Source organism: Camelus dromedarius, chromosome 15 (genome assembly GCF_036321535.1).
Source record: "Camelus dromedarius isolate mCamDro1 chromosome 15, mCamDro1.pat, whole genome shotgun sequence".
NCBI lineage: Eukaryota > Metazoa > Chordata > Mammalia > Artiodactyla > Camelidae > Camelus > Camelus dromedarius.
The window spans coordinates 9,960,432-9,986,687 of NC_087450.1; the positions used below are offsets into that span (position 1 = coordinate 9,960,432).

Genomic DNA, 26,256 nt, shown 5'->3' on the forward strand with positions numbered 1-26,256 from the left:
GTACTGGATTGTGCTAAATCAATTCGGTTAAGCTAGGAAGTACACTTCCAGAAGCCCCTTCCTGACAGGGCTCTGAGTTAGAGTTGGTCAAAAGAGAGCCTGCGGTGTATTTGGAAAGCAGAGTGGGAGCCTCAGCCACTCTGGGGAGATCTCCCAGATCAGATACTGTGACACACAGATGTGCCCACAGATGGATCCCCGCTAGCCCTCAAGGCCTAGGGACTCCTCTTTGATTGTCCCACTGTTCCCGACAGAACTTCACCTGCCCGTCTTGTCCCACCTTTGAGCAGCCTCATTCCTGTAACCAATCCCTTATTCCCATAATGTGCGTGGCGGCTCTGCTCCCCTGAATGGCTCTGACTGACATACCTTGTTGTAAAAGGAGGCATCTAGGGTCTGGTTAAGAGCATGGGCTCTGGATTCAGACAGCTGGGGTGAGGATGGAGCAGGGTAATCCCTGTGCTGCGTTTAGCACAATGCCTGCCCCAGGGGTACCACCAACAGACATTGCATAATAAGTAATGGCTGCCTTTCGCTTGGCCCTCAGTGCCGGGGATGTTCTTTCTACTTATCTTTAATTTGCTGCCTGTTGATTTACACTCCTCAAGCCACGTAACTGACCCATGCTCTCCCCTCCCGTCAGCACAGAACTCGACTTCAGCTGAAGAATTCTCAGGTAACCCTTCCCTAAGTGGGGTGAGACTGGGCCGTGGAGGTGGGGGCAGACCAGACTCCCCTTCTTGCTCCACGTGGAGACCCTGCCGTGCCCCTCAACAGCAGGGAGAGTCCGTGCTCCACTCCTCCTCTGGCTGCGCCTGCGTGTGCATCCTGCCTTCCCTGTGCCTTCCCTCCCAATAGCCAGTGTCTGTGGCTCTTTGCAGGACTGCCCTCGGCCTACTGGAGCCCCTTTCCTGAACAGGAGGCAAGTCTGGGACTTCCTGTCCCCTGGGAAATGCCTTTGCCAGTCACTGATGTGTGACTGGGAAAGCCGGGCTCACTGCCTGCAGACAGGTTTATACTCCAGAGATCCCTGGTGTGAACGAAAAACACTGCAGCCGTATCAGCAAACAAAGTATGCTAGAGCCATCAAGTCACTAGTGGCTGCCGCCACCCCCCAGTGAAGACAAGCCCGCAGGCCAGCCTCTGCAGCCACTCACAAAGGTGCACTGAGGGGACTCAGAATAAGAAAGGACAGGATACTGGCCCTAGATAGCTAGGTGCTTGTCAAAGGAATGAATTCAGTGAGCCCAAGTGTTTGCTTCCTCCCATACATAGAAAAGCACTACATTCTTTAATTGAGAAGCCTGGTTTTCTTTAGTTAACAAGTAATCTTTTAATGTTCCAACCACCTGGTCTTTGTTGTAAAGCTCCTATATATCCTGGCTCCTCCCCTACCTCTTCAGAGCAGCCCCTTGGAGCCATCTGGGAAGCTGTCATCCTGTGCTCGAAGGGGTTCGTGTTCCCAGAAATGTCCGCCAAATAAAACATAACTCTCAACTTTTAGGCTGTGCATTTATTTCAGTCGACATTGGGGACCAGGCTGAAGCCATCTCTGTGGGACTTCGTCCCCTCTCCTGCCCTGTCTCTCCCACTCTGCTCATTGGTTTCTCCTGAGACCACTTCCTTAATAAATTAATTGCATGTGAGTCCTCATTTCCAGGTCTGCTTCTGGGAAACCTGTCCTAAGACATAAATACTGTAGGGGTTTTTGAAAAGGTGCTTCTCTACCCGACCCTTGGGGGCAAGGGCAGGGGTGGTGGAGGAGGAATGTCTGACATTGAGGTCCATGTGCTTCCACTGGGCTCCACTGTCTCCATATAGGTGTGTCTGGGAGGACCAGGTGGGTTCTGTTCAGAGCATCAAGGATGGGACTTGGCGAGGTGGAGAGAGTGAAGGGTACACCAGGCAGAAGGGAGGACCTAGTTCTGCCATTAACTAGCTGGATCATAGGGTTAACTAGTAAACTAGCTATATTTGTGGGGCTAAAAACAAGGTGTGAAAAGCCCTTAGCATGGTGTGTGAGACACAGCCCAGGAAAATAAAGAGCCCCAGACAGAGAAGTAAGGCTTGCAGGTTTTAATGTTTCATGCTTGTTAACAGAGCAGTCTCAGGGAGCTCCCCTGAGAATCTGCCCTGAGCTTAGAAGCACTTCCTGTGGACGATGGAGGGCCCTGCCTCGTCATACTCTGGCTTGCTGATCCACATCTGCTGGAAGGTGGAGAGAGAGGCCAGGATGGAGCCTCCGATCCAGACCGAGTACTTCCGCTCTGGGGGAGCAATAATCTGTAAAGAGCAAATGTTGTGAATCATGGTCAGTCCCCAGGGAGCAGGGAAGGTGGTCCAGGAATCATCTCACCACACTGCTGGACTGCCCAGGAGAAGGACAGCCTCCATGGTCAGAAAGGAGCAGGAGAAAACTCGTGGTAGGTTAGTTAGACTATTACTCAAATCAAAACCCTCCTTTCCACCTTAGGCCCCTGCCCCTCCAAGAGAAGAGTGCACTGTTCCACCCTGTGACTTTGGGTTGGGCCCTGTATTTACTTTGGGCCATGGGATGTCAGCAGACATGACGCAGGGGCTAGAAGTGTGCTTCAGGCATGCAGGCAGGTACCCTCCCTCGTGCCTCTGCCATCGTCACGAGAAGAGCTTCCTTTGAAGAGCTGCTGGCCCTTCAGACTGGGCCCCACAGTGAGAACTGTTCCCCTGATCTGAGTTGCTTGGACCTGCAGAGCTGCTGCCTAGCCAAGCTGGACCTAGATCAGCTGACTCCCAGCTGACCTCCAGATGTAGGAGCAATAAAAGCTTATTGTAATGTCCCTGAGATTTCATAGTCGCTGTTATGCAGCAATAGCTGACCAATGCAAACATCTATAAAGGCAGTGCTGTTCTATTCTTGCCTGGAGTTTGGATGCCTGGGCAGTTTGGGCTGGGATCCCTGCACTCCTGTGTCTGAGCCAGTCTACTCAACAGTCACCCGTTTCAGAGAAGTGCTCAAATTCATATATACGTCATTCATCCTTGCCGCTGGGAGTCCTGAGTTTGGCCTTTAGAAATCGGTTGTCATGTCCAGCAACTTTGGACTCCACCTAAAAGTGGATCCAGAGTGACTGTTACTCTTCAACTAATTCCGATTTCTACAGGGACTAAGAACTCAGTGCCAGAACAAATCATACACAAAACTGATTTTTTTTTTGTCTCCTAAGAATCTCGGTACATATTTCCTAAATTGCAGAGCATCATGGAATTGCAGGATAAGTAGGGTCTTTAGGAGCTATCTTATGATTCAGGCAGACAAAAGTTGCCTCATGGCTTCCTTGACAGACACCTCAATGACTGGCACAGCCACTAGGAAGGTTACAGAGTTTACTGCCAGGCAGTTCTAGTCGTGAGAAAACTCTGGGTTGTCTTGAGCAGGAGGCCCTGAATCTCAGCCCCACTGCCACCGCACATCCCTTCTTCCCTATCCCCACCTCCCCCAGTGCCTCTACACACATCTTGCTGCACAATCTGGCTGGGGTGTTCGTACCCGCACACACACCCCTGGGCACATTTGGTCACTCTATTTCCCCTGCCTGCAGTGCCCCTTCCCCTCCTCTGGGCTTGTTTAAGCCCTTCTTCCATTCATCATGTCCACTACTTAGATCCTAAACTTGAAGGCCGACACGTATGACTAAAGTCAGGGCAGTGGCTCATGAATTGGGATATGCATCAATTCACTGGTGTCCCTGTATCCGTGTAGGTGATGGGGGCATCTCATACCTATCGAACCGGACTCTGCGGGTGATGCTAGGTGCAGTACCCTGACACACGGCCCCGCCCAGGCCTGGCACAGTGTCCCCCATGTGGCAGGCCTCAATCAGCATGGCTGCTCCAGTGGCTCTGGGTGAAAAGAGCCCACAGGTTCTCCCCTGCTTGCTGGTGGCCCGCTCTGCTTCCCTGAGCTGAGCACCATCTGCTAGGCAGGTGGAAGGCGTCTGCGAAGGAGGTTCTCAGAATACTGACTGTAGAGAATACACTTCCTCAGAGCAGGCCTGCTCCCCAGACACCAACTTTAATGTGAGACTTTGTAGCTTTCAGCCTATTTGCTATCTCTCTCCTTCGCCCAGCTCTTTCTAACCCTGCTAGCAGCCAAGTTCCTAGGAGCCCTAAGCATGTCTGTATGATTGCTTCGGGACGGGGGCAGGGGTCAGGGAGAAGCAGTAAGACAGATGAGCTCCTGTTCTGATGAGGCCTCTGAGGTGAGAAGCAGTGTGGGATGGCTGTGGCCAAGATGGGACAACAGGTCAGAGGCTGTCCGGGAATCCGGGAAAATCCCTGTGAGTGAACCAGCAGCCTGTCATCTGGCCAACATTCTCTCTTTGGAAATTTCACCTTCCTCTGTGGTGATGCCCAGGTCCTTTTTAAAATTCAAAGATGCTGTGATGTTGCCTCCTTCTTCTCTTTCCCTTCTCATTTCCTTCTCACCCCCCTCAGCTTCTCTTCATCCCAAATTCTTTTACCTTCTTCTGGTATGGCATCTGTCCAATTATGTTTGAGAGCCCAAGCTAAATGTGTCTCCAGCTCATCAGCATCCAAGGAACATAATCCCCCGAGATGAAATCTGTCTCAGGCCAGGACGAGGGTGCACCCAGGGGACTACCAAGCTACAGGCCTGGCAGCCTGACTAGGGACCTCTCCCAAGTAGAAAGGTATTTGTACAACGAGCTGGATGAGGGACCCAGGGCAGGACCCACCTTGATCTTCATGGTACTGGGGGCCAGGGCTGTGATCTCCTTCTGCATCCTGTCAGCAATGCCAGGGTACATAGTGGTACCCCCGGAGAGGACGTTGTTGGCGTATAAATCCTTGCGGATGTCAATGTCACATTTCATGATGGAATTGTAAGTCGTTTCATGAATGCCAGCTGACTCCATGCCTAGCGGAGATCAGAATATCTAGTCAGCATCCACCACCCCACACCTGCTGCTCCTCAAGCGCCCCTCCTGTTGTTGCAGCTACCCTTGTTCAGACCCTTAATCACCTTCCTGATGGATTACAAGGTCGGACCCTCCACTGGTCATCGCCCTGCCTTTAGCTCGCCCCTGCTCTGATTGGTCTTTCACATTGTTGCCCGAGGTATGTTTCTAAAGAAACACTTTCATTGTATCATTTTTTTCTGCATAGCTTTATTGAGATAGAATTCATGTACCATAATAGTCACCCTTTTAAAGTGTATAGTTTAGTAGTTTTTAGTATATTCACAGAGTTGTGCAACCATCACCACAATCTAATTTTAGAACATGTTTAACACCTCAAAAATAGCAGGGAGGGTATAGCTCATGCTTAGCATGCACAAGGTCCTGGGTTCAATCCCCAGTACCTCCTCTAAAAATAAAGAAATAAATAAACCTTATTACCTGCCCTCACCAAATAAATAAATAAGTTAATCAAAAATAATCTCGGTACCCATTAGCAGACACTCTCCATTTTCCACTCCACCCCTTCGTGACCACTTCACCACTTAGACAACCACTAATCTATTTTCCATCTCTAGAGATTTGCCTATTTTGGACATGTCATATAAATGGAACCATGTAACGCTTGTCCTTTTGTGTCTGGCTCCTTTCACTTAGCATAATGTTTGCAAGGTTCACCCATGTTATAGCCAAATTATAATTCCATGGCATGGATATACCCATCATGTTACCTTGACAGTCCCCCACTGCCTGCAGGTTGACAGCTAGCTACCTTAGCCTGGCGCCCAGATCTTCCACAGTAAAAAGTTTGCATGCCAAACCATCTCATGCCCACCTATCTGGCCTCCCCCACTTCCAGTCCTTTTTCCATGTGATGTAATTCCATACCGTAGACAGAGGAATCTTCCTAAAGTGAAAAACTGACTTTGCTACACTGCTGCCTAGAAATGTCCAGGTGAGTATTCCATCGTATATATATATATATATATATATATATATATATATATATATATATATATAGTGTGTGTATGTATATGTATCACATCTTCTTTATCCAATAATAAAAAAAAGCTTCCAGGGGACTGCATTGCTGATATGATTAACCCCCATGGTCTTTGTGTGGCCCAGTGGCTCTCTCCAGTTTCCTCTGTGTGCAAACACACACACACACACACATGTGACCCATCATGTCCCACACAGAACATGACTTTTCACTCCTCTGTGCTTTGCACATACCTTTCCATCTGCCTTGCATGCCATTCCTCACTCTGCACTCCTCTCATCCCCAGATACCATAAAATGATACTTATTCTTCAAGGCTCTGTTCAAATATTCACCTTCTCTGAGAAGCCCTCCCTGGTTTCTTAGGCCGATAGCACTTTGTCCAGTTTGCTGTTTACCACTACACTGTAAGTCAACCTTTGCTTACAGGCCCTTCTCTCATCCACTCCTCAAGAAAGTAGTTGTCCTTGTATTAAATACTATCTTTTTTAATCCTTGCGGCAACCCTATCTGGTAGTACGATCATGATTTCCACTTTAGAGGTAAGAAAACTGATGTTTGAAAAAGTAACATGTCCAAGGTGACAGGGCTCAAAGGAGCAGAATCAGGACTGAAACCAGGTCTGACCCATCCTGTTTACTGTACAGGTTTCAGACCCCATGACCTAAATGTTGAGGGATCCAAGTGGAGCTTTGTGATTTAATCTCATTCTTAGTTTCATGTTCTATCCCCTACCCACCTTTTCCTTTATTTTGATTTCCTTGCCCTTTTATTTAAAATTGAAATTTATCTAGTTGTATTGCTCATGTATTTCTGGCCCTTCCTGGAAAAATATCGGCTATGTGTAACCGATAAACAGTGCACGTGGCCCCTGGTAATTCTCTCTCCGACCCCGCCCTCCCGCCTGGCAGGGACCAGGGCAGCGCCTCACCGATGAACGAGGGCTGGAAGAGGGTCTCGGGGCAGCGGAAGCGCTCGTTGCCGATGGTGATGACCTGCCCGTCAGGCAGCTCGTAGCTCTTCTCCAGGGAGGAAGAGGAGGCCGCCGTGGCCATCTCATTCTCAAAATCCAGGGCCACATAGCACAGCTTCTCCTTGATGTCACGCACGATTTCCCGCTCGGCTGGAAAGAGTAGGAACCACAGAGAGCAGATACTCAGTTCTGTTAGTTTGATTGTCCCACTGTGATGGCCATGAAAACATCCCGCTTACTTCTCCTTTGGACTCAGTCTCAGGATGAATGTTAATGCCTTCATTCCTCTTTCTAAAGTGGAAGTTCAAAATCTTGCTTCCCACGGAAACCTTTGCAAATGCTTTTCATCTTTCTCCCATCCCTCTGCCCTGATGTAGCTGCAGCCTCCCTGAGGGCCTGGAAGGACACATTTCCCCTCTAGGTGGAGGCTTAGATGCTGGGATCATACAGAATCTAGGAAGACCCCTACCTAAGCATTCTTCCTGCCCAGGGGGCTGCTTCCCCTTAGAAATTCAGGCTTTATTTATTCCATTTGTCCTCAGACAAACCATAAATGCCCCCTAAATAATGGAAGGCACCACCAGATCCTTACCACCATTCAGGCCCATAAAAACTTGCTCTGATCCTAGTGTGGACGTAGACAGAGGTGGCAGGTCCCCGGAGAGGGAGGGGGTGCTGTGAAAAAGCACTTTAAGGAGGGCGAAGCTGAGTGCTGCTTAGGACAAGAAAGTGTAAGCCTTGTCCTTCTCCCCAGGGTGTCTTGGTCGGGAACATTCCTCCTTAAATAAGGCTGCCTTGACTACCTGGTCTTGTCCAGATAGTCCAGGGGCGCAACCCCAGACCAGGGCCTCCCTGTCTACCCTAAGGGAGTTTGAGGACCCAGGACCACCGACTTCTCATTAGTCCTGAGCACCTCTGGTCCTAGATCACATGTGATTCTGAGCTCAAGTCCAGTCCAGAAGAAGCTGGATACCTGTGGTCACAAAGGAATAGCCCCTCTCTGTGAGGATCTTCATGAGGTAGTCCGTGAGGTCGCGGCCGGCCAGATCAAGGCGCATGATGGCGTGCGGCAGCGCGTAGCCCTCGTAGATAGGGACGTTGTGGGTGACACCATCCCCTGAATCCAGGACAATGCCTAAGGACAGAGGGGATAAGGACCTATGAAAACCTTTATGTTTCTTTCATCTGCCTCTTTCTGGGACCTGTTACCAAATGCAATTCTGCTACCATATTTTTCTTTAGCAGCTAGAAAATTCACCCACTGTGAGAATCATCACTCATATTTCTTTTGTGTACATCAATTTTTGTGTGTGTCAGTTTATTCTCCCCAGTGAGACTGTAGTCTTCTGGAAGACAAGTAAAATGTCTCCTCTTCCTCTATTCCATGTCACAGAAGTGCACACTTGTCAACTGGCATCTAGGATGCACCTCCGCTAAGCAAGGCTGGATAAGTTGCATATTCTTCAGGCATCAAATAACACATGTGCCCATGCAGTTAGAATGTTAGCTCTAAAACGACAGTAAAAACCAGCTTGAAAAAACAACATTCTCTACTGATGAACCTTTTAGTAAACCGAGAAGGGAAATAAGTTTTCTCAATATGATAAGAAATCCCTCTAGATCCAACAGCCACAGCATAATTGACGGGGGAAACACTACAATAGTGTTGTTGTATGATTATTATTGAATAGTGTCCTGCATGTTCTAGCCAACTCAATAAGACAGAAAATAGAAGTAACAGGTATTGTTATCAAGGGAAACAGAATTTTCATTGTTTGCAGACGATATGGTTGTATACCTAGAAGACCTCAGAGAATCAACTGAGAAATCGTCAGAGTTAATAAGAAGGTTCAGTAAGGGCCAGATCCCAAATAAATATCCAGAGACCAGTAGCTTACTGTTACACAAGGATGTTGATCACAGCATACTGTATAAAAAAAAAACAAAAAACCCTGGAGATAACCTAAAAGTTCAGCAATAGACAAATGGTAAAATAATTAAATAAATCTTGGAACCATCGTACAATGAGTACCACGTGGCCGTTAAACACAACATTCACAACGTACAGCCAAGCGCAAAGAGCAGGATACCGAACTGTATATACTCTGTATTTCCCCATCACTGTCCTTATCACCTGCAGCAAAATTAGCTTTTACTTTTGTCTCTCCTCCACGAGGCTGTTAGCTCCATAACAGCTGGGTCTGTCTCATTTGTCAGTGTGTGCCCATGGCCTGATGCAGTGTTTGGCATGTGGTAGGGAGTAAGGGAAAATATTTGCTGAACGAATGAATAAAAGGGTAAACCAATGAATACGTGAATGAACGTTTAAATGATGTTCATGGAAGTGGTCAAGTCCCTATTAAAAATTGCTTTGTTTCCCTGAGCACCTGTCTCTACCAAGGCTGCATCCTACTTACACATCCACCATCACAGGTTCTGCTGCTGCTGCTTCATGAGCAGAAACATTCCAGTACTGCTGGAAAGTGTGTTTAAGCTCCAGGCTGACTGCGGGGAGGGAAGTGGCCCTTGCCTAGTCATGGTTTGTTCCTGTAAACTCTTTCCGGCTATACTGGGTAGACTCACATCTGCATTCTACCTGGGTTTCCCTTCTGTTATCCCTAACCGAGGTTTTCCTTGGTAGCTGCCCCTTAGATTCTTCTGAACAGGAACCTCTGCAGGAGCCCAGCTTTCCCTTCCTGCCCCTCTAGTCAGAAAGGGAGCGGATTACAGTGCTACTCACCCGTTGTGCGGCCGGAAGCATAGAGGGAGAGCACGGCTTGAATGGCGACGTACATGGCGGGGACATTGAAGGTCTCAAACATGATCTGAAAGGACAATGCAGACGGGAAGACTGGCAGAAATCACAGCACCTCTTGGCCCACAGAACGGCTTGTGATTTTGTTTAGAGCAGAACTGTGCCTATTTACCCCACTCCCACGTCCTACAGTGTCTGGCATGGACTACACACGCAGCAGGTCCTCAAACAACTCTGCTGCATTGATGCACGAACCGGAGAAAGGGCCTGGCCAAGCATCCCTGTTGCATTCTTGTGTCAGTGCTCAAGTCTTCTTGGCCTCTTACCTGCGTCATCTTCTCCCTGTTGGCCTTGGGATTTAGGGGGGCCTCCGTGAGCAGAGTTGGGTGTTCCTCGGGTGCTACCCGCAGCTCATTGTAGAAGGAGTGGTGCCAGATCTGGGTGGGACAAAAGTCAGATGAGTCCAGCAGGCTCCCAGTGGGCTGGAAAATTCCGATGGACATGCCCAGGCTGGGAGAGTATGGTACAAATTTTCTCAGAATGGACTGGATCTGGAGAAGAGGCTTGTCAGTCCCGGAAATTTCTTTTTGTGGGGCGGGAGACGTGGTCATTAGGTTTATTTATTTATTTATTTATTATTTATTTATTTATTTATTTATTTATTTATTTATTTGAAGGGAGGAGCTGGGGATTGAACCAAGGACCTTGTGCATACTAAGCATATGCTCTACCACTGAGCTATACCCTCCCCATCCTGGGAATTTCTGATTGACCTTCAGAGGCTATATTCCTTCTCAACAGGGCCCCAGACAGGACTCAGACTTGGGGCCAATAGACTTAACATGTTGATTATTTCCACCTGAACTTGCCTCCTCTTTATTCTTCTCCCTTCTCGCTCCTGCTCTGTGCCCTGGGGGGCCAGGCCCATTGCAGCTCTCTGGTTCCTGGCTGTGTCTGGCTGATGGAAGATACCAGCAAGAGGCTGGAGAGTGGGAGGAGGGAGAAGGGAAGAGGGCAGGGGTCCTCCTGGCAGCGATGTGGCCGTCCTTGAGCACAGCTCCTCTTGGGCAGCCCCTCTTCAGGCTCCAGCTGTCACTGAACCCTGGTGACGCTGCCCTTGCCCCATTCAGCCTTACAACCATAAGAGCTTCCTCTGTTGCTAGTATTTGGGTGCCTCCACATCCCTCTCTGGTTCCCTAATCCTGCTGACACCTCTGTAAGTCGTCCTTCCTTAAATTAATTTCAAAACCCCAGCCCGGTGTCTATGATTTCCTGCTGAAACCTGACAGATATGTGTGAACTTTCACTTAAGACTTTTCAGCTTGGATAATTCCTCGTTGTCGGGTGCTGACCTGTGCATCACGGAATGTTCAGCAGCATCCCTGACTCCCACCCACTAGGTGCCAGTAGCATCTCTCCAGCTCAATGAGCGACAATAATCTCCAGACATGGCCAAATGCCCGCTGGGAGGCCAAATCGCCCTGGCTGAGAATCACCGCTGCAGAGGCAGTGATTTCTTTGCTCTGTGCCCAGTTCCCTCTTCAGCGACACAGAGGGATTCGGCAAAGAGTGGCAGGGACATAGGGCTTTGACTTCCTCAGAGGTGGGGCACGGGGCCCTTTGAGTCCATTGTACCTGTATATTCATGGACCCTCGCTTTGTGCTAGGATGGTGCTGAGCGTGATGAAGGCAGACAGGAATCAGACACAGCCCCGAGATCTTAGTTTCAAAGTCTGGAGAGGAGACAGGCAGTGGAAAAGACAAAACACAAAGACACATCCAGATTTAAGTGAAGGAAGAGGCAGGAGAAGTTCATTTTCTGGGAGATTTGAGTGGGCCCTGAAGGCAAAGGAAGGTCTGCAGAGACCGAGAAAGGCATCTTGAGAGCAAATGGCACAAGGGGAGGCCTGGACTGTGGAAGGCGCCCAGGAGACACGCGGGAGATGGCAACAGGTCTCAGTCAGGTGATGTCAGAATTTCCTCAGATGTGGGTCCCTGACGCTTTGTATCAGAATGACCTGGGACAGGTGTTACAGCTGCAGGTGCCTAGGCTGTATCCCAGACCCACGAATCAGAATCTCCGGGTGCTGGGACCGAGCGTCTGCACTTGATTTTCTTTCATTTTGGGGAGATTTTATAAAGTACTTGAAAGATTAAAGATGTTGACAATTTTAAAATCAGAGAAATATTTTTAAGAGGAATAAAAATTCCCCATATTTCCATCACCTACTAATGAACGTTCTGGCCTTTTCCTTCTCCCTAATCTTTCATCTTAATGTATTTTCAAATGTATTATTATTACCATTTATTTACTTTACATACTTTCACTTATTTGTTATTCACTCTTGTTATACTTTTATGCTTAATTTTGTTTCCTGTCACTTTCAGTTAATATAACATAAATAACTTTCTTTTTCATGGAAAATATTTATTTTTAATAAATTGAACAAAAATTTATTTTTAAGGCTTATGCAACATTTTTCATATAGTTCACCATCAAATATTTAATCACAGTGCTATTCAAGGTATCTGATTTTTGCTTATAAATAATCCTGTGATAGCCATCTTTGTGTATATTATATTTTCTTTTTTCTTTTCAGGATGTTTTCCAAAGAAAAAAGTTCTGAAAGTAGAATCACGGGGCTAAAGAGCATGGCAGTTGGAAAACCTTTCGATTTCTATTACCCACAAAGAGGCTAAATTGGTCTTTAGTTCAGAATATGAAGACACCTGTTTTATCCTTTCCTGCATTTAGTTTTCTCACTCTTAAAATATGAAATGGATTGATAGGTAAAAATAACACCTAGTTTTTTTTACTTTGCATTTTAAAACAAGTTTTAAAAATAATTTTTCAAAGAAGTTTAAACTTTTCCAGACTGTCAGCTTTTGATAATTTCTTTTTGGCCAATTATCAGGTTATGTCCCTTGATTACCTGTCTGGTGGAGAGTTAGTGTTTTTAATTATCAATTGACAGAAGCTGTTTATATTAATCCTCCATTGCATTTGTTGTGAACATTAAAAAAATTTTTTTTATTGAAGTAGTCATTTACAGTGTGTCAGTTTCTGGTGTACAGCACAATGTCCCAATCACGGACACACATCCACGCATTTGGTGAACATTGTTTGTAATTTGTTGTTTGCCTTTACATTTGGTTTTATTTTTCACATATCAACCAGAAGTTATGATATTTAAGAGATCATATCTGTCATTCCTTTTCTTTTTTAAAATTTATTTATTTATTTATTTGTTTTTAGGTTTTCTCTTTTTCTGCTGTTCTTTGGGGGGATTCCATCAGTTTTTTAAAATTTATTTTCAAAATTTTATTTATTTATTTATTTAAGGTTTTCTCTTGCTTTTTTGGGGGGGTAAGTAATGAGGTTTATTTATTTATTTATTTATTTATTTATTTATTTATTTATTTATTTATTTAACAGAGATACTGGGGATTAACCCAGAATATAGTCCAGTCGTGTGTGCTAAACATGCCCTCTGCCATTGAGCTCTATCCTCCCCCCTTTGTCATTCTTTTTCCCTACAACTTCTTTCACCGGAAGTTTAATAAATACTCGCACTTACTATATTGTATTCTTTATCATTTGAATTTTTATATTTAACTTTTATATTCAATCGATATTTGTTGGATGAAACCGTACGAGGTAAGGTCAATAAACAGATTCCCCGTCCCCCAAATAACTCATCGGCTGTCACAGAACAATTCATTAAATAATCCTTTTCTCCCATCTGGTGTTGGAAGTTTCACTTACCATGTATTTCCTTTTTACCTCTGTATTAGTACCAAATCGTTTGATTTTTTGTAACTCTACATTATATTTTAATGTTTGGATGTGGCAAGTCTCCTCTCATAGTTTTTCTTATTCACTTTACTCTCATAGATTTTGCCTTATTTATTTCCCCACCCTTTATGATTATCGTGCATAATTAAAACTTGTGATATTTTTGGTCAAACTCACAGAAGCAGAGAGCAGAGTGCTGGTTTCCAGGAGCTGGGGGAAGGGAAAGTGGGGAGAAGTTGGTCAAGGGGTCCAGGGTTTCAGTTATGTAGGTGGGTAAATTCTGGTGAGCTTGGTGACTCTAGGTAACCTTGCTGCCCTGTACACTTGAAATTTGCTAAGACGGTAAGTCCCAAGTGCTCTCAGTACAAGAAAAAAAAACAACTATGTGAGGTGGTAGATACATTAATTAGCTTGAATATGGTGACTGTTACATAATGTATACACGTATTAAACCATCAAGTTGTGTACCTTGAATATATACGATTTTAAACATTGTGGGATTTTTATTAGAATGGCAATGAGACTATAAATTAATTTGAGAAGATTTGATAGCTTTACCCTATTTGTGTTTTCTTTTAAGGCACATAATATATTTTTAGGGCTTCCTTTAAAGAGTCCATATTACTATGGTGAATAAAACACTTTGTCTGTTATGTTTTTGAGTTAGATAGATTGTTTGATATTGTTCAATATATATGAATAATATGTACCATTTATTGAGCATTAAGTATGTTCCATGCTTTGGGGTTATATTAAGTATTTGCCCAGCTCAACCTACAAAGCACCCAAAGAGGAAAGTATTTTTATCTCCACAAATAAGGAAGCCAAGGCTCAGAGAGGGGGATTTGCTCCCAGATCTCCTCGCCACTCACTCCAGGGTCTGTGCTCTTAACTGTGAAGCAAACGCTATTGTATTTTACCAATTTATCTCACATCCCGAGTTTACTGAATCTAAGATTTAGAGAAAAGTATATGTGAAGCATAGATTTCAAACCAACTTTTCTTTATTCCCTGTTGCAATCTGCTCAGTAAGCTCTGTATCACATTTCAAAAAGCGGTCATTGCAGAAACAAGAACTCTCAGACAACCGTCAGCAGAAATTATCAAAAGAATATCAGAAAGGCTCTATTAGTATTTTGCACACATGATTTTGTTCAACACAAGCTGCCATTTAAAAATTACCCCTCTAACAAAGGAGGCAAGAATGGAATACAATGGAATAAAGACAGTCTCTTCAGCAAATGGTGTTGGGAAAACTGGACAGCAGCATGTAAAGCAATGAAGCTAGAACACTCCCTTACCCCATACACAAAAATAAACTCAAAATGGATCAAAGACTTAAACATAAGACAAGATACAATAAACCTAGAAGAAAATATAGGCAAAACATTATCTGACATACATCTCAAAAATGTTCTCCTAGGGCAGTCTACGCAAGCAATAGAAATAAAAGCAAGAATAAACAAATGGGACCTAATGAAACTTACAAGTTTCTGCACAGCAAAGGAAACCATAAGTAAAACAAAAAGACAACCTACGTCTGGGAGAAAATTTTTGCAAATGAAACTGACAAAGGCTTGATCTCCAGAATATATAAGCAGCTCATATGACTTAATAAGAAAGAAACAAACAACCCAATCCAAAAATGGGCAGAAGACCTCAACAAGCAACTCTCCAAGGAAGAAATACAAATGATCAATAGGCACGTGAAAAAATGCTCAATATCACTCATTATCAGAGAAATGCAAATCAAAACTACAATGAGGTATCACCTCACACCAGTCAGAATGGCCATCATTCAAAAGTCCACAAATGACAAATGCTGGGGAAGCTGTGGAGAAAAGGGAACCCTCCTACACTGCTGGTGGGAATGCAGTTTGGTGCAGCCACTATGGAAAACAGTATGGCGATTCCTCAAAAGACTAGGAATAGACTTACCATATGACCCAGGAATCCTGCTCCTGGGCATATATCCAGAACCAACCCTACTTCAAAATGACACCTGCACCCCAGTGTTTAGCAGCACGATTTACAATAGCCAAGACATGGAAACAGCCTAAATGTCCATCAACAGATGACTGGATAAAGAAGCTGTGGTATACTTATACAATGGAATACTATTCAGCCATAAAAACCAACAACATAACACCATTTGCAGCAACATGGATGTTCCTGGAGAATGTCATTCTAAATGAAGTAAGCCAGAAAGAGAAAGAAAAATACCATATGAGATCGCTCATATGCAGAATCTAAAAAAAATAAATACAAAACAGAAACAGACTCATAGACATAGAATACAAACTTGTGGTTGCCAAAGGGGTAGGGGGTAGGATGGGACAGACTGAGATTCCAAAATGTAGAATAGATAAACAGCATTATACTGCATAGCACAGGGAAACATATACAAGATCTTGTGGTAGCTCACAGCGAAAAAAATGTGACAATGAATATATGTATATTCATGTATAATTGAAAAATTGTGCTCTACACTGAAATTTGACACAACATTGTAAAATAACTATAACTCAATTTAAAAAATGTTAAAAGTAAATAAATAAAAAAGTTACCCCCCACACACATCTTCTGACACACACAAAAACAACTTCTAGAAATCCCTAGAGATTCCTACTTAAAATTTTCACTAGAGAAGCATCGTAATAATACAGCATCGATGCACCACCTATCTGAGGTCATGATGGGGAAAATAAAAGGAAAAAGCTATTTGCTTTTCTAGAGGCAGCAGCATGTTTTAAAGAAGGATAAGCACTGGGCTGGAGTGAAAGATGCAGGAAAGGATGAAGCTGGAACTTAGGAGGGACCCAGTCCTCAGATGCCAGGCGGTGAGTTAGGAACCTACTGTTAGTGAGCAGCGCCTGAAGGGTCCGACCGAGGAGGTGAGTCTGTTTTCAGAAAGATAACTTTGCAGCAATGCAGAAAATGACTTGGGTGAGTGAGGCAGGAGACTGGGAAATCAGTCAGGAAGCCATTGCAGTCGTCTCCAGTGAGAGATGTTGGCAGCCGAGGCTGAAGAAAGGCCGTGGGGATGGCCAGGGAAAAAAGAAGGATGTGAGAAATATTTTAGAGCAAGAGTTAACAGGGCGGAGGCCTGAGGGATGTGAGGGTCGTGATGGCACACCGTCATTAGAGGGGGGTCCGCCCGTACCTTCTCCATGTCATCCCAGTTGGTGATGATGCCGTGCTCAATGGGGTATTTGAGAGTCAGGATCCCTCGCTTGCTCTGCGCCTCATCCCCCACGTAGCTGTCCTTCTGGCCCATTCCTACCATCACGCCCTGCGATGCAAAGGGGAGGGAAGGAGAGCGGAATTGGCTGAGGGCTCCACCTGGGGGGATTTAGGCATCGGAAGGTCTCCAAAGGAAGGTAAAGGCAGGAAAAATGCCCTGTTCCTCTGGAAACAGGACCAGAGACAAGGATGGGGCAGATACTGAGGATGTGGAAATGGCGGGAGAGACGGCAGAGGATTTCTGCGGGCCGGTCTCCCTTCTCCCCCCTAAAACAGCGTCGTTTTCTGAGCGAGAACAGGTAGCATCCATCCACGTCGTCCTCGTGCCTTACCTTACTTCACACGCACGCGCGCACGCACGCACACATGCACACACAGCCCCGCAGAGACTCCACGACGGACGCAGTGCTTCCTCCCAGCAGCTCACAGCCTCGGGTCCTGCTGAGCACACACCTGGTGGCGAGGGCGCCCCACGATGGAAGGGAAGACAGCCCGGGGGGCGTCATCTCCTGCGAAGCCAGCCTTGCACAGGCCGGAGCCGTTGTCACACACGAGCGCGGTGGTTTCCTCTTCACACATGGTGAGTGTGGCCGAGTGAATCGGGGGCTGGAGCGCCTTGGGGGACTGGGGAGGAGAGAGAGAGCCGGCCACTTGTCAGAATCATGTTGGAGAGTTTTCTTGGCTTTGGGGCCTGACTGTTGGCAACCAATAGTTTCGGGAGGGACCAGGGTGGCCCTGGCCCCTCACTCTCTGGCATTGGGACCTCTCACCTCCACCCTGCCATTTGGGGCAGAATTGTGTGCCCCCCAATTTCTATGTTGAAGTCCTAACCTCCAGTAGCCCAGAGAGTGACTGTATTTGGGGATAGGGCCTTTAAAGTGGTAATTAAATTAAAATGAGGTCATTTCCCAATATGACTGGTGTCAAATACACCTAATTCAATAGAACTAAATTGGAACACAGACACACAGAGAGAAAAGAAAAGACCATGTGAAAACACAGTAAGAAGACAGTCTTCTACAGGCCAAGGAGAGAGACCGCGGAAGAAACCAGCCCTGCTGACACCTTGATCTCAGACTTCTGGCCTCCAGAACTGTGGAAAAAATAAATTTCTGTTGTTAAGCCACCCACTCTGTGGTCTTTTGTCATGGCAGCCCCAGCAAACGGATCCATCTGCCTCTTAAAGACTGAAGTGGTGATGAAGCTTCAATGCAATGCAGAGAATCTCTAAAAGACTTAAAGTTTAGAAAAGTTTAAAAATTGCCAATACATAATTAAGAATTATTATTTAGTATGTAAAAGAACTCTTACATCAGTAAGAAAGAAGGAAATAGCCCCAAAAGGGAAAAAAAAAGACAAGAAATAGATAATTGACAGAAAAGGAAATACAAATATCCAACAATTACATGAAAAGTTGACTAGCCTCACTGCTTACCAGGAAGCATGAATGAAATAAGATCATTTTCACCCATCGTATTGTTAAGATTCAAAGTTTTATCATAGGTGTTGGCAAAGGTGGGAAAACCAGCAGTCTATAATCAGAGGAACAACCTAGTACTACCCAAAGGTGCCTTGAGGGATGCTGTACCGAAGTTAAGAGAAGGGCCAGGCAGATCGACACGAACTAATATGGGTAGACTTCTAAGCCACTCCACTGTGTGATCAAAAGCACGCTGCAGAATAGAATGTTCAGCATAAAACCATCTCAGTTCTTTTTAAAGCCCCAAACAATATTTTGTATTTTCCATACTTTTCTTTTTGTGGATGTGAACCCATAGGAAAAAATTCTGGGAAAAAAAAAAAATCTAAGAATGAGTGTAATGATTACCTCTGGAGGTGGGAAGGGGACCGGGAGGGGAAGGGTCGTAATGTTAACATTTTTGACAAGGAGAGTGTATCCAGGTACAGTTTAGAATTAAAACCAATCCTAATATGTCATTAAGGACAAAAAGAGGCAGTAGTTACAGGTAAAATGTACACTAAGCATAGAAGCCTGTTGAGGAGGAAGGGGGAGCCTGGGAGGAGAGAGGAAAGCCAGAGAGTTCGTGCTGGGACTCACTGGCCCTGCCGCTTCAAAGGAAGTAAAACAGGAGTCTTTCCTCCAATGCAGACCCCGGAAATGAAACGACTGCAGAGAGATGAGGGAATTAATTCTCCCAGCATCTGTGGCAGGTTTCTTTCTTTGGGCAGGGGGAAGGGGAGGGTGTAAAAAACCAGCACTTGGTGACCGACCACAGGGCAGCAACAGAAGCTTGGGAGATGGTGTGGGGACCGCCTCCCGGCCTGGGAAGGCCCGGGCAGGCAGAATGGGAGTGGGAAGGGAAGGGCAGTGGGCAGGCTGACTGTGGGCGTCCAGAGAAGAGAGGCAGAAAAGATGCGGAAAGAGATGGCGGCTGCCGAGGATGATGTGCCCAAGCATCACTCAGAACACGCAGGAGAAGAGAGCAGCGCCACCGAAACCTGGGACCCTGGTCTCCCACGGCCTTATGTGGAAGGTGGACAGCGAAGACCATGGCCAAAGCCAAGAGGAGACAGAACCACAGGCCTGTGAATGATATTCAGTATCTTGCAGTATGGTGAAAAAGAATATGAAAACGAATATATATATATTCATGTATGACTGAAGCATTATGCTGTACACCAGAAACTGACACGACATTGTAAACTGACTAGACTTCAATAAAAACATAGAGAGAGAGAGAGAGAAAGAAAGAAAGAAGAAGAAGAAGAAGAAAGGCTCCCGAGAGACCGAGAAACTCTTTCACACAATTTTCAGACTAAAAGGAAGCCGTTCCCGGTGATATTCAAGCAGAGGGCACCCTAACAGGGAGGCCCACTATGACTTGTTGAATCCAGAGCTGCTCTGTCCCTGTCGACCTTCACAAGCCCCCAAGGCCATGGAGATCAAGTCCCAGCTCTCAAACTCAGCCCACAAGGCCCAGCAAGGTCTGGCCCCGCCTGTGTCTCCAGGCTCATCTCCCCTCTCGTACCCCTTGGCCTTCTCTCTCTGGCTGTGTGGGTTCTCTTAACTGTGTCATCTCCTCTCCCTTCTGGACCTTTAGACATGGGGTCTGGAACACCCCCCCCCCATTTGCTCCTCTGCCTCCTGTCACCTGTCCTCTGCATCAACACTGCATTTTCACGAGGCCTCTCCAGCCCACCCACCTCAGTTAGTGGCCCTTCTTCTTTGCCTCACAGCACCTGGAATGTGTCCCTGCAGCAATCATCTCTGCACAACTGGGCTCAGTTGTATTTCTGTAAAGGCAGGAGCTGGGTCTGCTCTTTTCTCCAGTGATTCGTCGGTATGCCTAACACCCTGGCACAGGGTGGGCCCTTAAACATTTGTTTAATCAATAGCGATTAAACTCATCCAAATGAATGAGTGAATGAATCAATGGATGTCAAGGAGCAGGATTTTCAGAATAACAGAAGTCAAACAAACCTGGGTAAGAGGATACCAAGGTCTGAGGTGAGGTGGCGACTGAAGGAAAATATTTAGTTGCTCAAAACAATATCGTCTCTGGTCTGAACAGTTTCTGGATTGCAGAGAAGCTCTCTCAGCTCCCACCGTGTTAGAAGACTGGAGACATGGAGAGATAACAGGAAGCAGAGATGGCAAATATTTTCCCAGTGTTCAAAAAGGAAAAGAAGGCAGTTGTCTAAAACCTCAGATAATCTTGATGTGAAAATTAGGCACATTTCCAGAAGGTGTTATCAAAGAAAGCATCATTAAAGAAACAGTGATCTTTTGTAATTGGTAAGAATCTACCAGGAACAAATGCTGGCAGAGGAACAGCCTCCCCTTTTTTTCCCAGGACCACCAGGCTGGAAATGCAGAAGGTGGGAGATATTGAGCTCAACTTAATCTCGCCCTCTGACAAGTTCTCCCGTGATATCCCTAGCGATAAAGTCCCACGGGCTGAACAAAAAATCAGGCATATTTACAGCTGCCTGCGTTACTGTCACTGAAAAGTGTTCATGGATAGGTCAGTGTCAACCTGGAGGCATCAATATGCCTCAGAGCTCCACTCTTGGTCCTTTCTCATGTGAAACTCTGATAAATGAGTTGGATGAAAATATAGAATACATGCTTAAATTTCCAGATAAAACAAATATGTTGGATGGAGGAATCAAAGTCCAAGATCTCACAAAGCAGAAGGAAATGGGAGGAATGCAATACAGTTAAATTTAATAGGATAAATACGAGGTTCTGGATGTGAGTCTAGATAACCAGACTGTGAAAGCTCTTGTTTGGCAGCTGTGAGCAGGACCTGGGGTGCTGTTGACAGTCTGCAGTGTGCTGTAGCCAAGCCTAAAAGCTAACCCCACCTCTGGGTGGAGAACTGTGTCCTGTTCTCGGGGCCACCCTCGCAGGCAGAGGTGTGGGGAGGCGGGCTTGCGTTCACTGCTGATACATGTTGAATTCTACTGCTTTTCTGAAGCGGGATTCAAACATGCTTATCAAAAGCCTTAAAAATGTTGACTCCACAAAGACACTTGTGGGAATTTATCATCGGGAAAGTACTCATCGGTGAGTGCAAAGATTGGGCCAGCAGTCAGTTTCTCACAGCTTTGTTTAAAATAATCAAAATCAGAAACAAATTGAATGCTGAAAAAAGTTATTGGATAATAAACAAGTCATTCTGTAAACTAGTTGCCAGAAACCTCCATAAGATAGAGAGCAGAATATTTAATGCAGTGGAAAAGATGCAACCATCTTTGTTAGGTAAAACAGCAGTATGTTCCGTGGTTCATTTTTGGTAAAAATGTATTTTTAATTAAAAAAAAAATAGGGGCCTCCCACATACATTATCTGTTTAATCCTCACAAAAGCCCTGAGGGAAGATATTTTCATTCCCATTTTACAGACAAGGAAATCAAGTCTCAAAGAAGAGAAAGGACTTAGCCCACGGGCTCCTGGCTGGGAGAGCAGGGCTGGCCGGCCCAGGACAGGTTCCAAAGCCGGGCCTGCACCTTCCCCATCACCTCAGTGAAACTCTCATGACTTCTCCATGTTTGGTGTTTTGCTTCTGCTTCCCTGTCTCTCTAGGGCTGGTGGCAGCCAAAGCCCTAAAACAAAAGGGTCTGTGTTCTTTTCTCTCTCTGAGCCCCTCCTATGCCACAACTAGGTCTAGATCTATGTGTACAGCCCCCACGCCAGCGTTTAGCACACAGTAGGTGCTCAGTGAATGTTGGATGACTGTCCCACCACCTGCCTGGCCCTCCCTGGGTGGTCTTCTCTGCCCCCACAGGCTCCACGTCTCATGACAGCTCAGTCACGTGGGCCTGATTTAGACCCACCCAGGGACAGTGCTCTGCCCAAGCTGGTCAGCAAAGAGCTGTTTCCCTGTTCTAGCAGGGGGTCCGCCCTGAGTGGAAAAGCACCTCTAAAGCTAGAAGGCAGCTAGGAGGCAAAGCTGCACCCCTGTGACTGCCTCCCTCTGGGGTCCCGTCAGCACCCCTCTCTCGTGCCTGTCTGGCTTTCCGATGAGCCCTTTTGTCTCCGCCTGAAGTTCCCTATGCATGGAAAGAAAGAGGGCTTTGGACTTGCTTTCCAGCTGCTGAGACAAGCCACAAAGCAGCTTCAAGCTGTCAACAATGCCATTCTACAGCACTTCAGGTGGATTTAAATCTGCTTTTTCGAAGTCGGAGCCAAATGAGACGTGTGAGGGTGGGGTGCAGGCAGGGTGAGGGGTGCTCGCCTGGAGCGCAGCCTCGACAGGGACCCCAGCTGCCCCGGGGAGAAGGGTTTGACCACGGAGCTTGGCTCTCCTGGAATGTCTCTGGCGGGAGAAACTCTAAACCTCCCTCAGCCGCTGGCTGGTAATTTGTGGCTGGACTCGAGCGTGTCAGCTGAACCAGAGCCAAAGTCACTGTGGTTTCCTGGGTCACAACCGCTTTGCACTCGCAGACAGCTGAGTGAACTGTGCTGAGCTCTTTAGCATGAACTGCATCTGGGCTTCGTTGAGGATTTCACGGAGTTGGAAACATAGCTCCCCTCTCCCCAGTAATAAGCAGGAAGAATGTGCTCTCTCACTTACCCCCCTGGATGCCCCCAAGCAAATAAGAGGATGGGATGAGAGCCAACCCCTCACTCTGAGGGAGCCGGCTTTGGCTTCAGAGTCCTCTCCCACCCTCCTTTCTTTGCCCTTCTCCTGCCTCGGGGTGCCCTCTCCCCTGGCCCCTCCCGGTCTCCCACTCTGGCCTCCAGTGCCCTCCACTGTGAAACGGGAGCCGGTGGCATTTCTCTCCCGGGATGATGGGTCGAACGAAATAATGGGAATGAAGTGCTTTATAAATTGTAAATCCCGGTCAGCACACTAACACGTGTTTTTGTGCAGCCCAGGAGCTAGGAACTTTTTTTTTTTTTAATTGAAGTACTATCAGTTACAATGCGTCAATCTCTCGTGTACAGCATCATGTCCCCGTCATGCATACATACATATATTCGTTTTCATATTACTTTTCATTAAAGGTTACTGCAAGATATTGAATACAGTTCCCTAAGAATGGTTTTGATATTTTTAAATGGTTGCAAAAAAAAATTCTGTTCAAGAAAGCTATATGAAAATCAAGTTTCAGTGCCTGTAAAGAGCTTTATTGGCTCACAGCCACATTTACATACCGTCCATGGCTGCTGGGCTACAATGGCAGAGTTGAAGACTCACAAAACCTAAAATATTTACTAGCTTGGCCTCTACAGGAAAAGTTTGCCAAGCCCTGTTGTGAAGGGCGGCAGAAATAATTCTTAGTATCTCTGTTACTCATCTCCATTAGAACTTGCTCCCAGACGAAGTCGGTCACACTGGGAGGAGATGGGTGAGCCACGTCCCAAATCAATGATTATGATGATCAACTGGAAGGTTGAATTCATGCCAGCTCCCAAAGACATTTTCGTTCTAGTGGAAAGTTAAAGTCAGAAAAGGAAGGCCGCTCCGATGGTAAGATTTCAAATAACAGTGGGGGAAATATCTTGGGGTGAGGATGCAAATGACAGGTAGGCAGCCTATCACAATCTGCATGTACACATATATCCACGTGATGATTGCCGAGAAGCACTCCCACGGTGAAAAATACGTGCAGCATCTCTTATTAACTTCAGGGTGTCTTGACTTGGTTGACATACACTAATTAAATTAGAAACAGCTTCTGCCTAGTAACATTTCTGATTCCCAGGGATCTGCCCTTGGAGCCTGCTCTTCTAACGTTTACCCCAACCACTCACTGTCTCCTCCTGCTTAGCTCCAGTCCCAGCCCCTGTCCTGAGCTCCAGAGCCACAGAGCCAACTGCCTGCGGGGCATCTCCACCCCACGGCCCCTCGACTCCACCCCTGGGACTGCTGCCCTCATCCCTGTGCTCTAACTGGACTGGCTCCTCAGAGAATCGCACCACTCACTCAGGATGGAGCCCAGTCCTAACACTGCGACTCTGCCCTCCTCCCTCCCCACCAAGACCCAAGCCCTCTTATTTCTGCCCCCCTTGCCAGCCGGCACCACCCACTTGGGGCCACTGCACACTGTGGTAGCAGTCTTGCCCCGTTCCTGTCCACTCTCCTCACAGCTGCCCGAGCAGTCCCTTCAGAGGGCAAGTCTCCTGCTATCACCCTTCTCTAGTCCCCCATTGCCCAATCCTTTAGTTCAGTGTATAAAGACCCAGTAATCTGGCCCTGCCCACCCTTCTGACCTTAGCTCTCCCTGCTTCCTGCCTTGAAATCTGTATCTATAATCTAGGTGGAATTGAGCCACTTAAAGTGTCCCAAAGACCATGCCTCTCTGTCCTGGGACTACCCCTTCCTCCAGGAAGCCTTCCCTGATAACTTCTAGGCTGAGTGAGGGGCTCCTCCTGGGCTTCATCCCTCTCATATATTTATCTATTCCTCTCATCTGTCTCTCCCAGTGACTACAGAAGCCCCTACACTGTCCCTAAGGTGCAGCGACAGTGCCTGGCACATAAGCGCTCAATAAATGTTGTCGGAATGAACAAAAGAAAGGAGGAAAGAAACCTAGGCTCAAGGTCATGATGTCATACTGCCCACCTTGGTTTCCCAGGCCTGGCATGTGGAATCTCTGCTCACCGCAGTTTTCCTAATGCCCAAATAACTCTGTCACAGGAATCTCCACCTCACTTCAGCCCAAGGGCCAGTCTCAAAGTCTAAACCCACTCGAGGAATAAAAGCAAGTGCTTAGAGCCTCCCTGTGCAAAGTGTGGTCCCAGACTTCAGCCTCAGCATCACCTGGGAGCTTATTCGAAATGGAAGTTATCAGGCCCCACCCTAGTCTACTGAGTCAGAATCTGGGGTTAGAGGTCAGGCAAATTTTGAATTTTAACAGGTCTTCCAGGTGATTTTGCAAGTCTGAGCACTCAGGGCCAGGACCCGACATCACCGACCTGAGCTCTAGATACATGTGTTAGCTCACTGACTCCTTCCAACAGTGCTGCCAGGTAGATCTTATTGCTATCGCTCCCCTTTTATGGGTGAGAAATTGAGGTTCTCAGTAACTTTGGTAGCTGGGCAGTCTGCCCCCAGGGCCTGCACCACTGCACCAGCCAGCCTCGGCTGGCAGGATATGTCAGCAGACTCTGATCACAAATGTGGACACAGACTCGGTCCCATTTTCCTCTTAACTGTTTGTGTCCTTGTGTCTGTGTGTGTGTTGGGGGAGGACAGTGGCACTGGCGGGTGGTTTCACAGCTGGCGTGAGTCCTTCGGACAAGTTGCTTAACTTCTCTAGGCCTCAGTGTTCTCCTCAGAGAATGAATCAGATGGTTTCATGTTCTTTCCAGCCCTAAAACCACACAATGCCTCAGGACACTTGCCCCACCCTACTCCTGACTTTTTGCCTCCCCCAATGACCCTGGAGCCTTCAGGGCTGAAAAAACTCTTAGCCAAGCATGCATGAGAGGTCAGAGAAACCCGCAGGGGTCAGAAGAAAATACTCTCCCATCCCCAGCATGACATATCAGGGACACAGGAATCATCACTGGTTTGGATTCAAATACCCCAAGGAAAGCCATTCTTCTGAAGAGCATCTGCTCCTCTAAAACAACCTCCCAGACATTCTATGCCAGGACAGAGGATATGAGGGTGTAGATCTGCACTAGCCCTGGGGAGCACCGTGAGTAGAGACCACAGGTGACATATCCCTCCCGCCACCCAGTTAGGGAGCAGGAAGCACCATTCCAGGCTGTCCCTGCCCCAGGATGCCCCATGGCCAGAAATGCCTTTCCCTGGCAGGCAGCAGTGTGCTTGCAGGCACCACTGCACACCGAGGGCCTTGACGTGTGACCTGGGCCGGCGTCACGGAAGCCAGGCCAATCTGGAGGCGCCTCCTGCACCCAGGGGGCCAGGCGGCCCCAGAAAGGCAGAGACGAGACGGCAGAAGCGGTGCAGTACTCACCGGGTGTATGAGAGGTCCTTCTCCCAGTGACTGAGGGCTGCTGTGTCTTTGGCATAAATACCAGAGCAATATAAAACCCCAGAGGCGGATCTTCTTTAAACAGAGTCCCTAAAAAGGCCAGCTGACGGTGTGT

The 26,256-nt window shown here is 46.7% G+C and overlaps 1 protein-coding gene across 2 annotated transcripts; it reads right to left on the reverse strand.

Moving 5' to 3' along the window:
* Positions 1-2,061: 2,061 nt before the first annotated feature.
* On the reverse strand, positions 2,062-26,179 carry ACTG2 (actin gamma 2, smooth muscle). 2 transcript variants are annotated; one of them, XM_010988928.3, is made up of 9 exons: positions 26,124-26,179; positions 17,178-17,348; positions 16,645-16,773; positions 10,012-10,122; positions 9,671-9,755; positions 7,904-8,065; positions 6,889-7,080; positions 4,734-4,915; positions 2,062-2,283 (listed from the first exon to the last, which is right to left on the reverse strand). In XM_010988928.3, the coding sequence occupies exons 2-9, from the start codon at positions 17,301-17,303 to the stop codon at positions 2,140-2,142; spliced, it is 1,131 nt and encodes a 376-aa protein (XP_010987230.1). In that variant the 5' UTR covers positions 17,304-17,348; positions 26,124-26,179; the 3' UTR covers positions 2,062-2,139. The 2 variants fall into 2 exon arrangements, with proteins under 2 accessions (XP_010987230.1, XP_064350438.1); XM_064494368.1 differs by lacking the exons at positions 17,178-17,348; positions 26,124-26,179 and adding an exon at positions 17,057-17,129.
* Between the last annotated feature and the right edge of the window lie 77 nt (positions 26,180-26,256).

Excerpts from the sequence above, each read along its gene's own strand:
- ACTG2 (XM_010988928.3), bottom strand. The coding sequence starts at position 17,303 with ATGTGTGAAGAGGAAACCACCGCGCTCGTGTGTGACAACGGCTCCGGC. Across the intron at positions 9,756-10,011 it reads ACAGGGAGAAGATGACGCAG|ATCATGTTTGAGACCTTCAA; the intron begins GTAAGAGGCCAA and ends TTGTCCTTTCAG. Across the intron at positions 8,066-9,670 it reads TGCTTCCGGCCGCACAACGG|GCATTGTCCTGGATTCAGGG; the intron begins GTGAGTAGCACT and ends CTCTGTCCTTAG.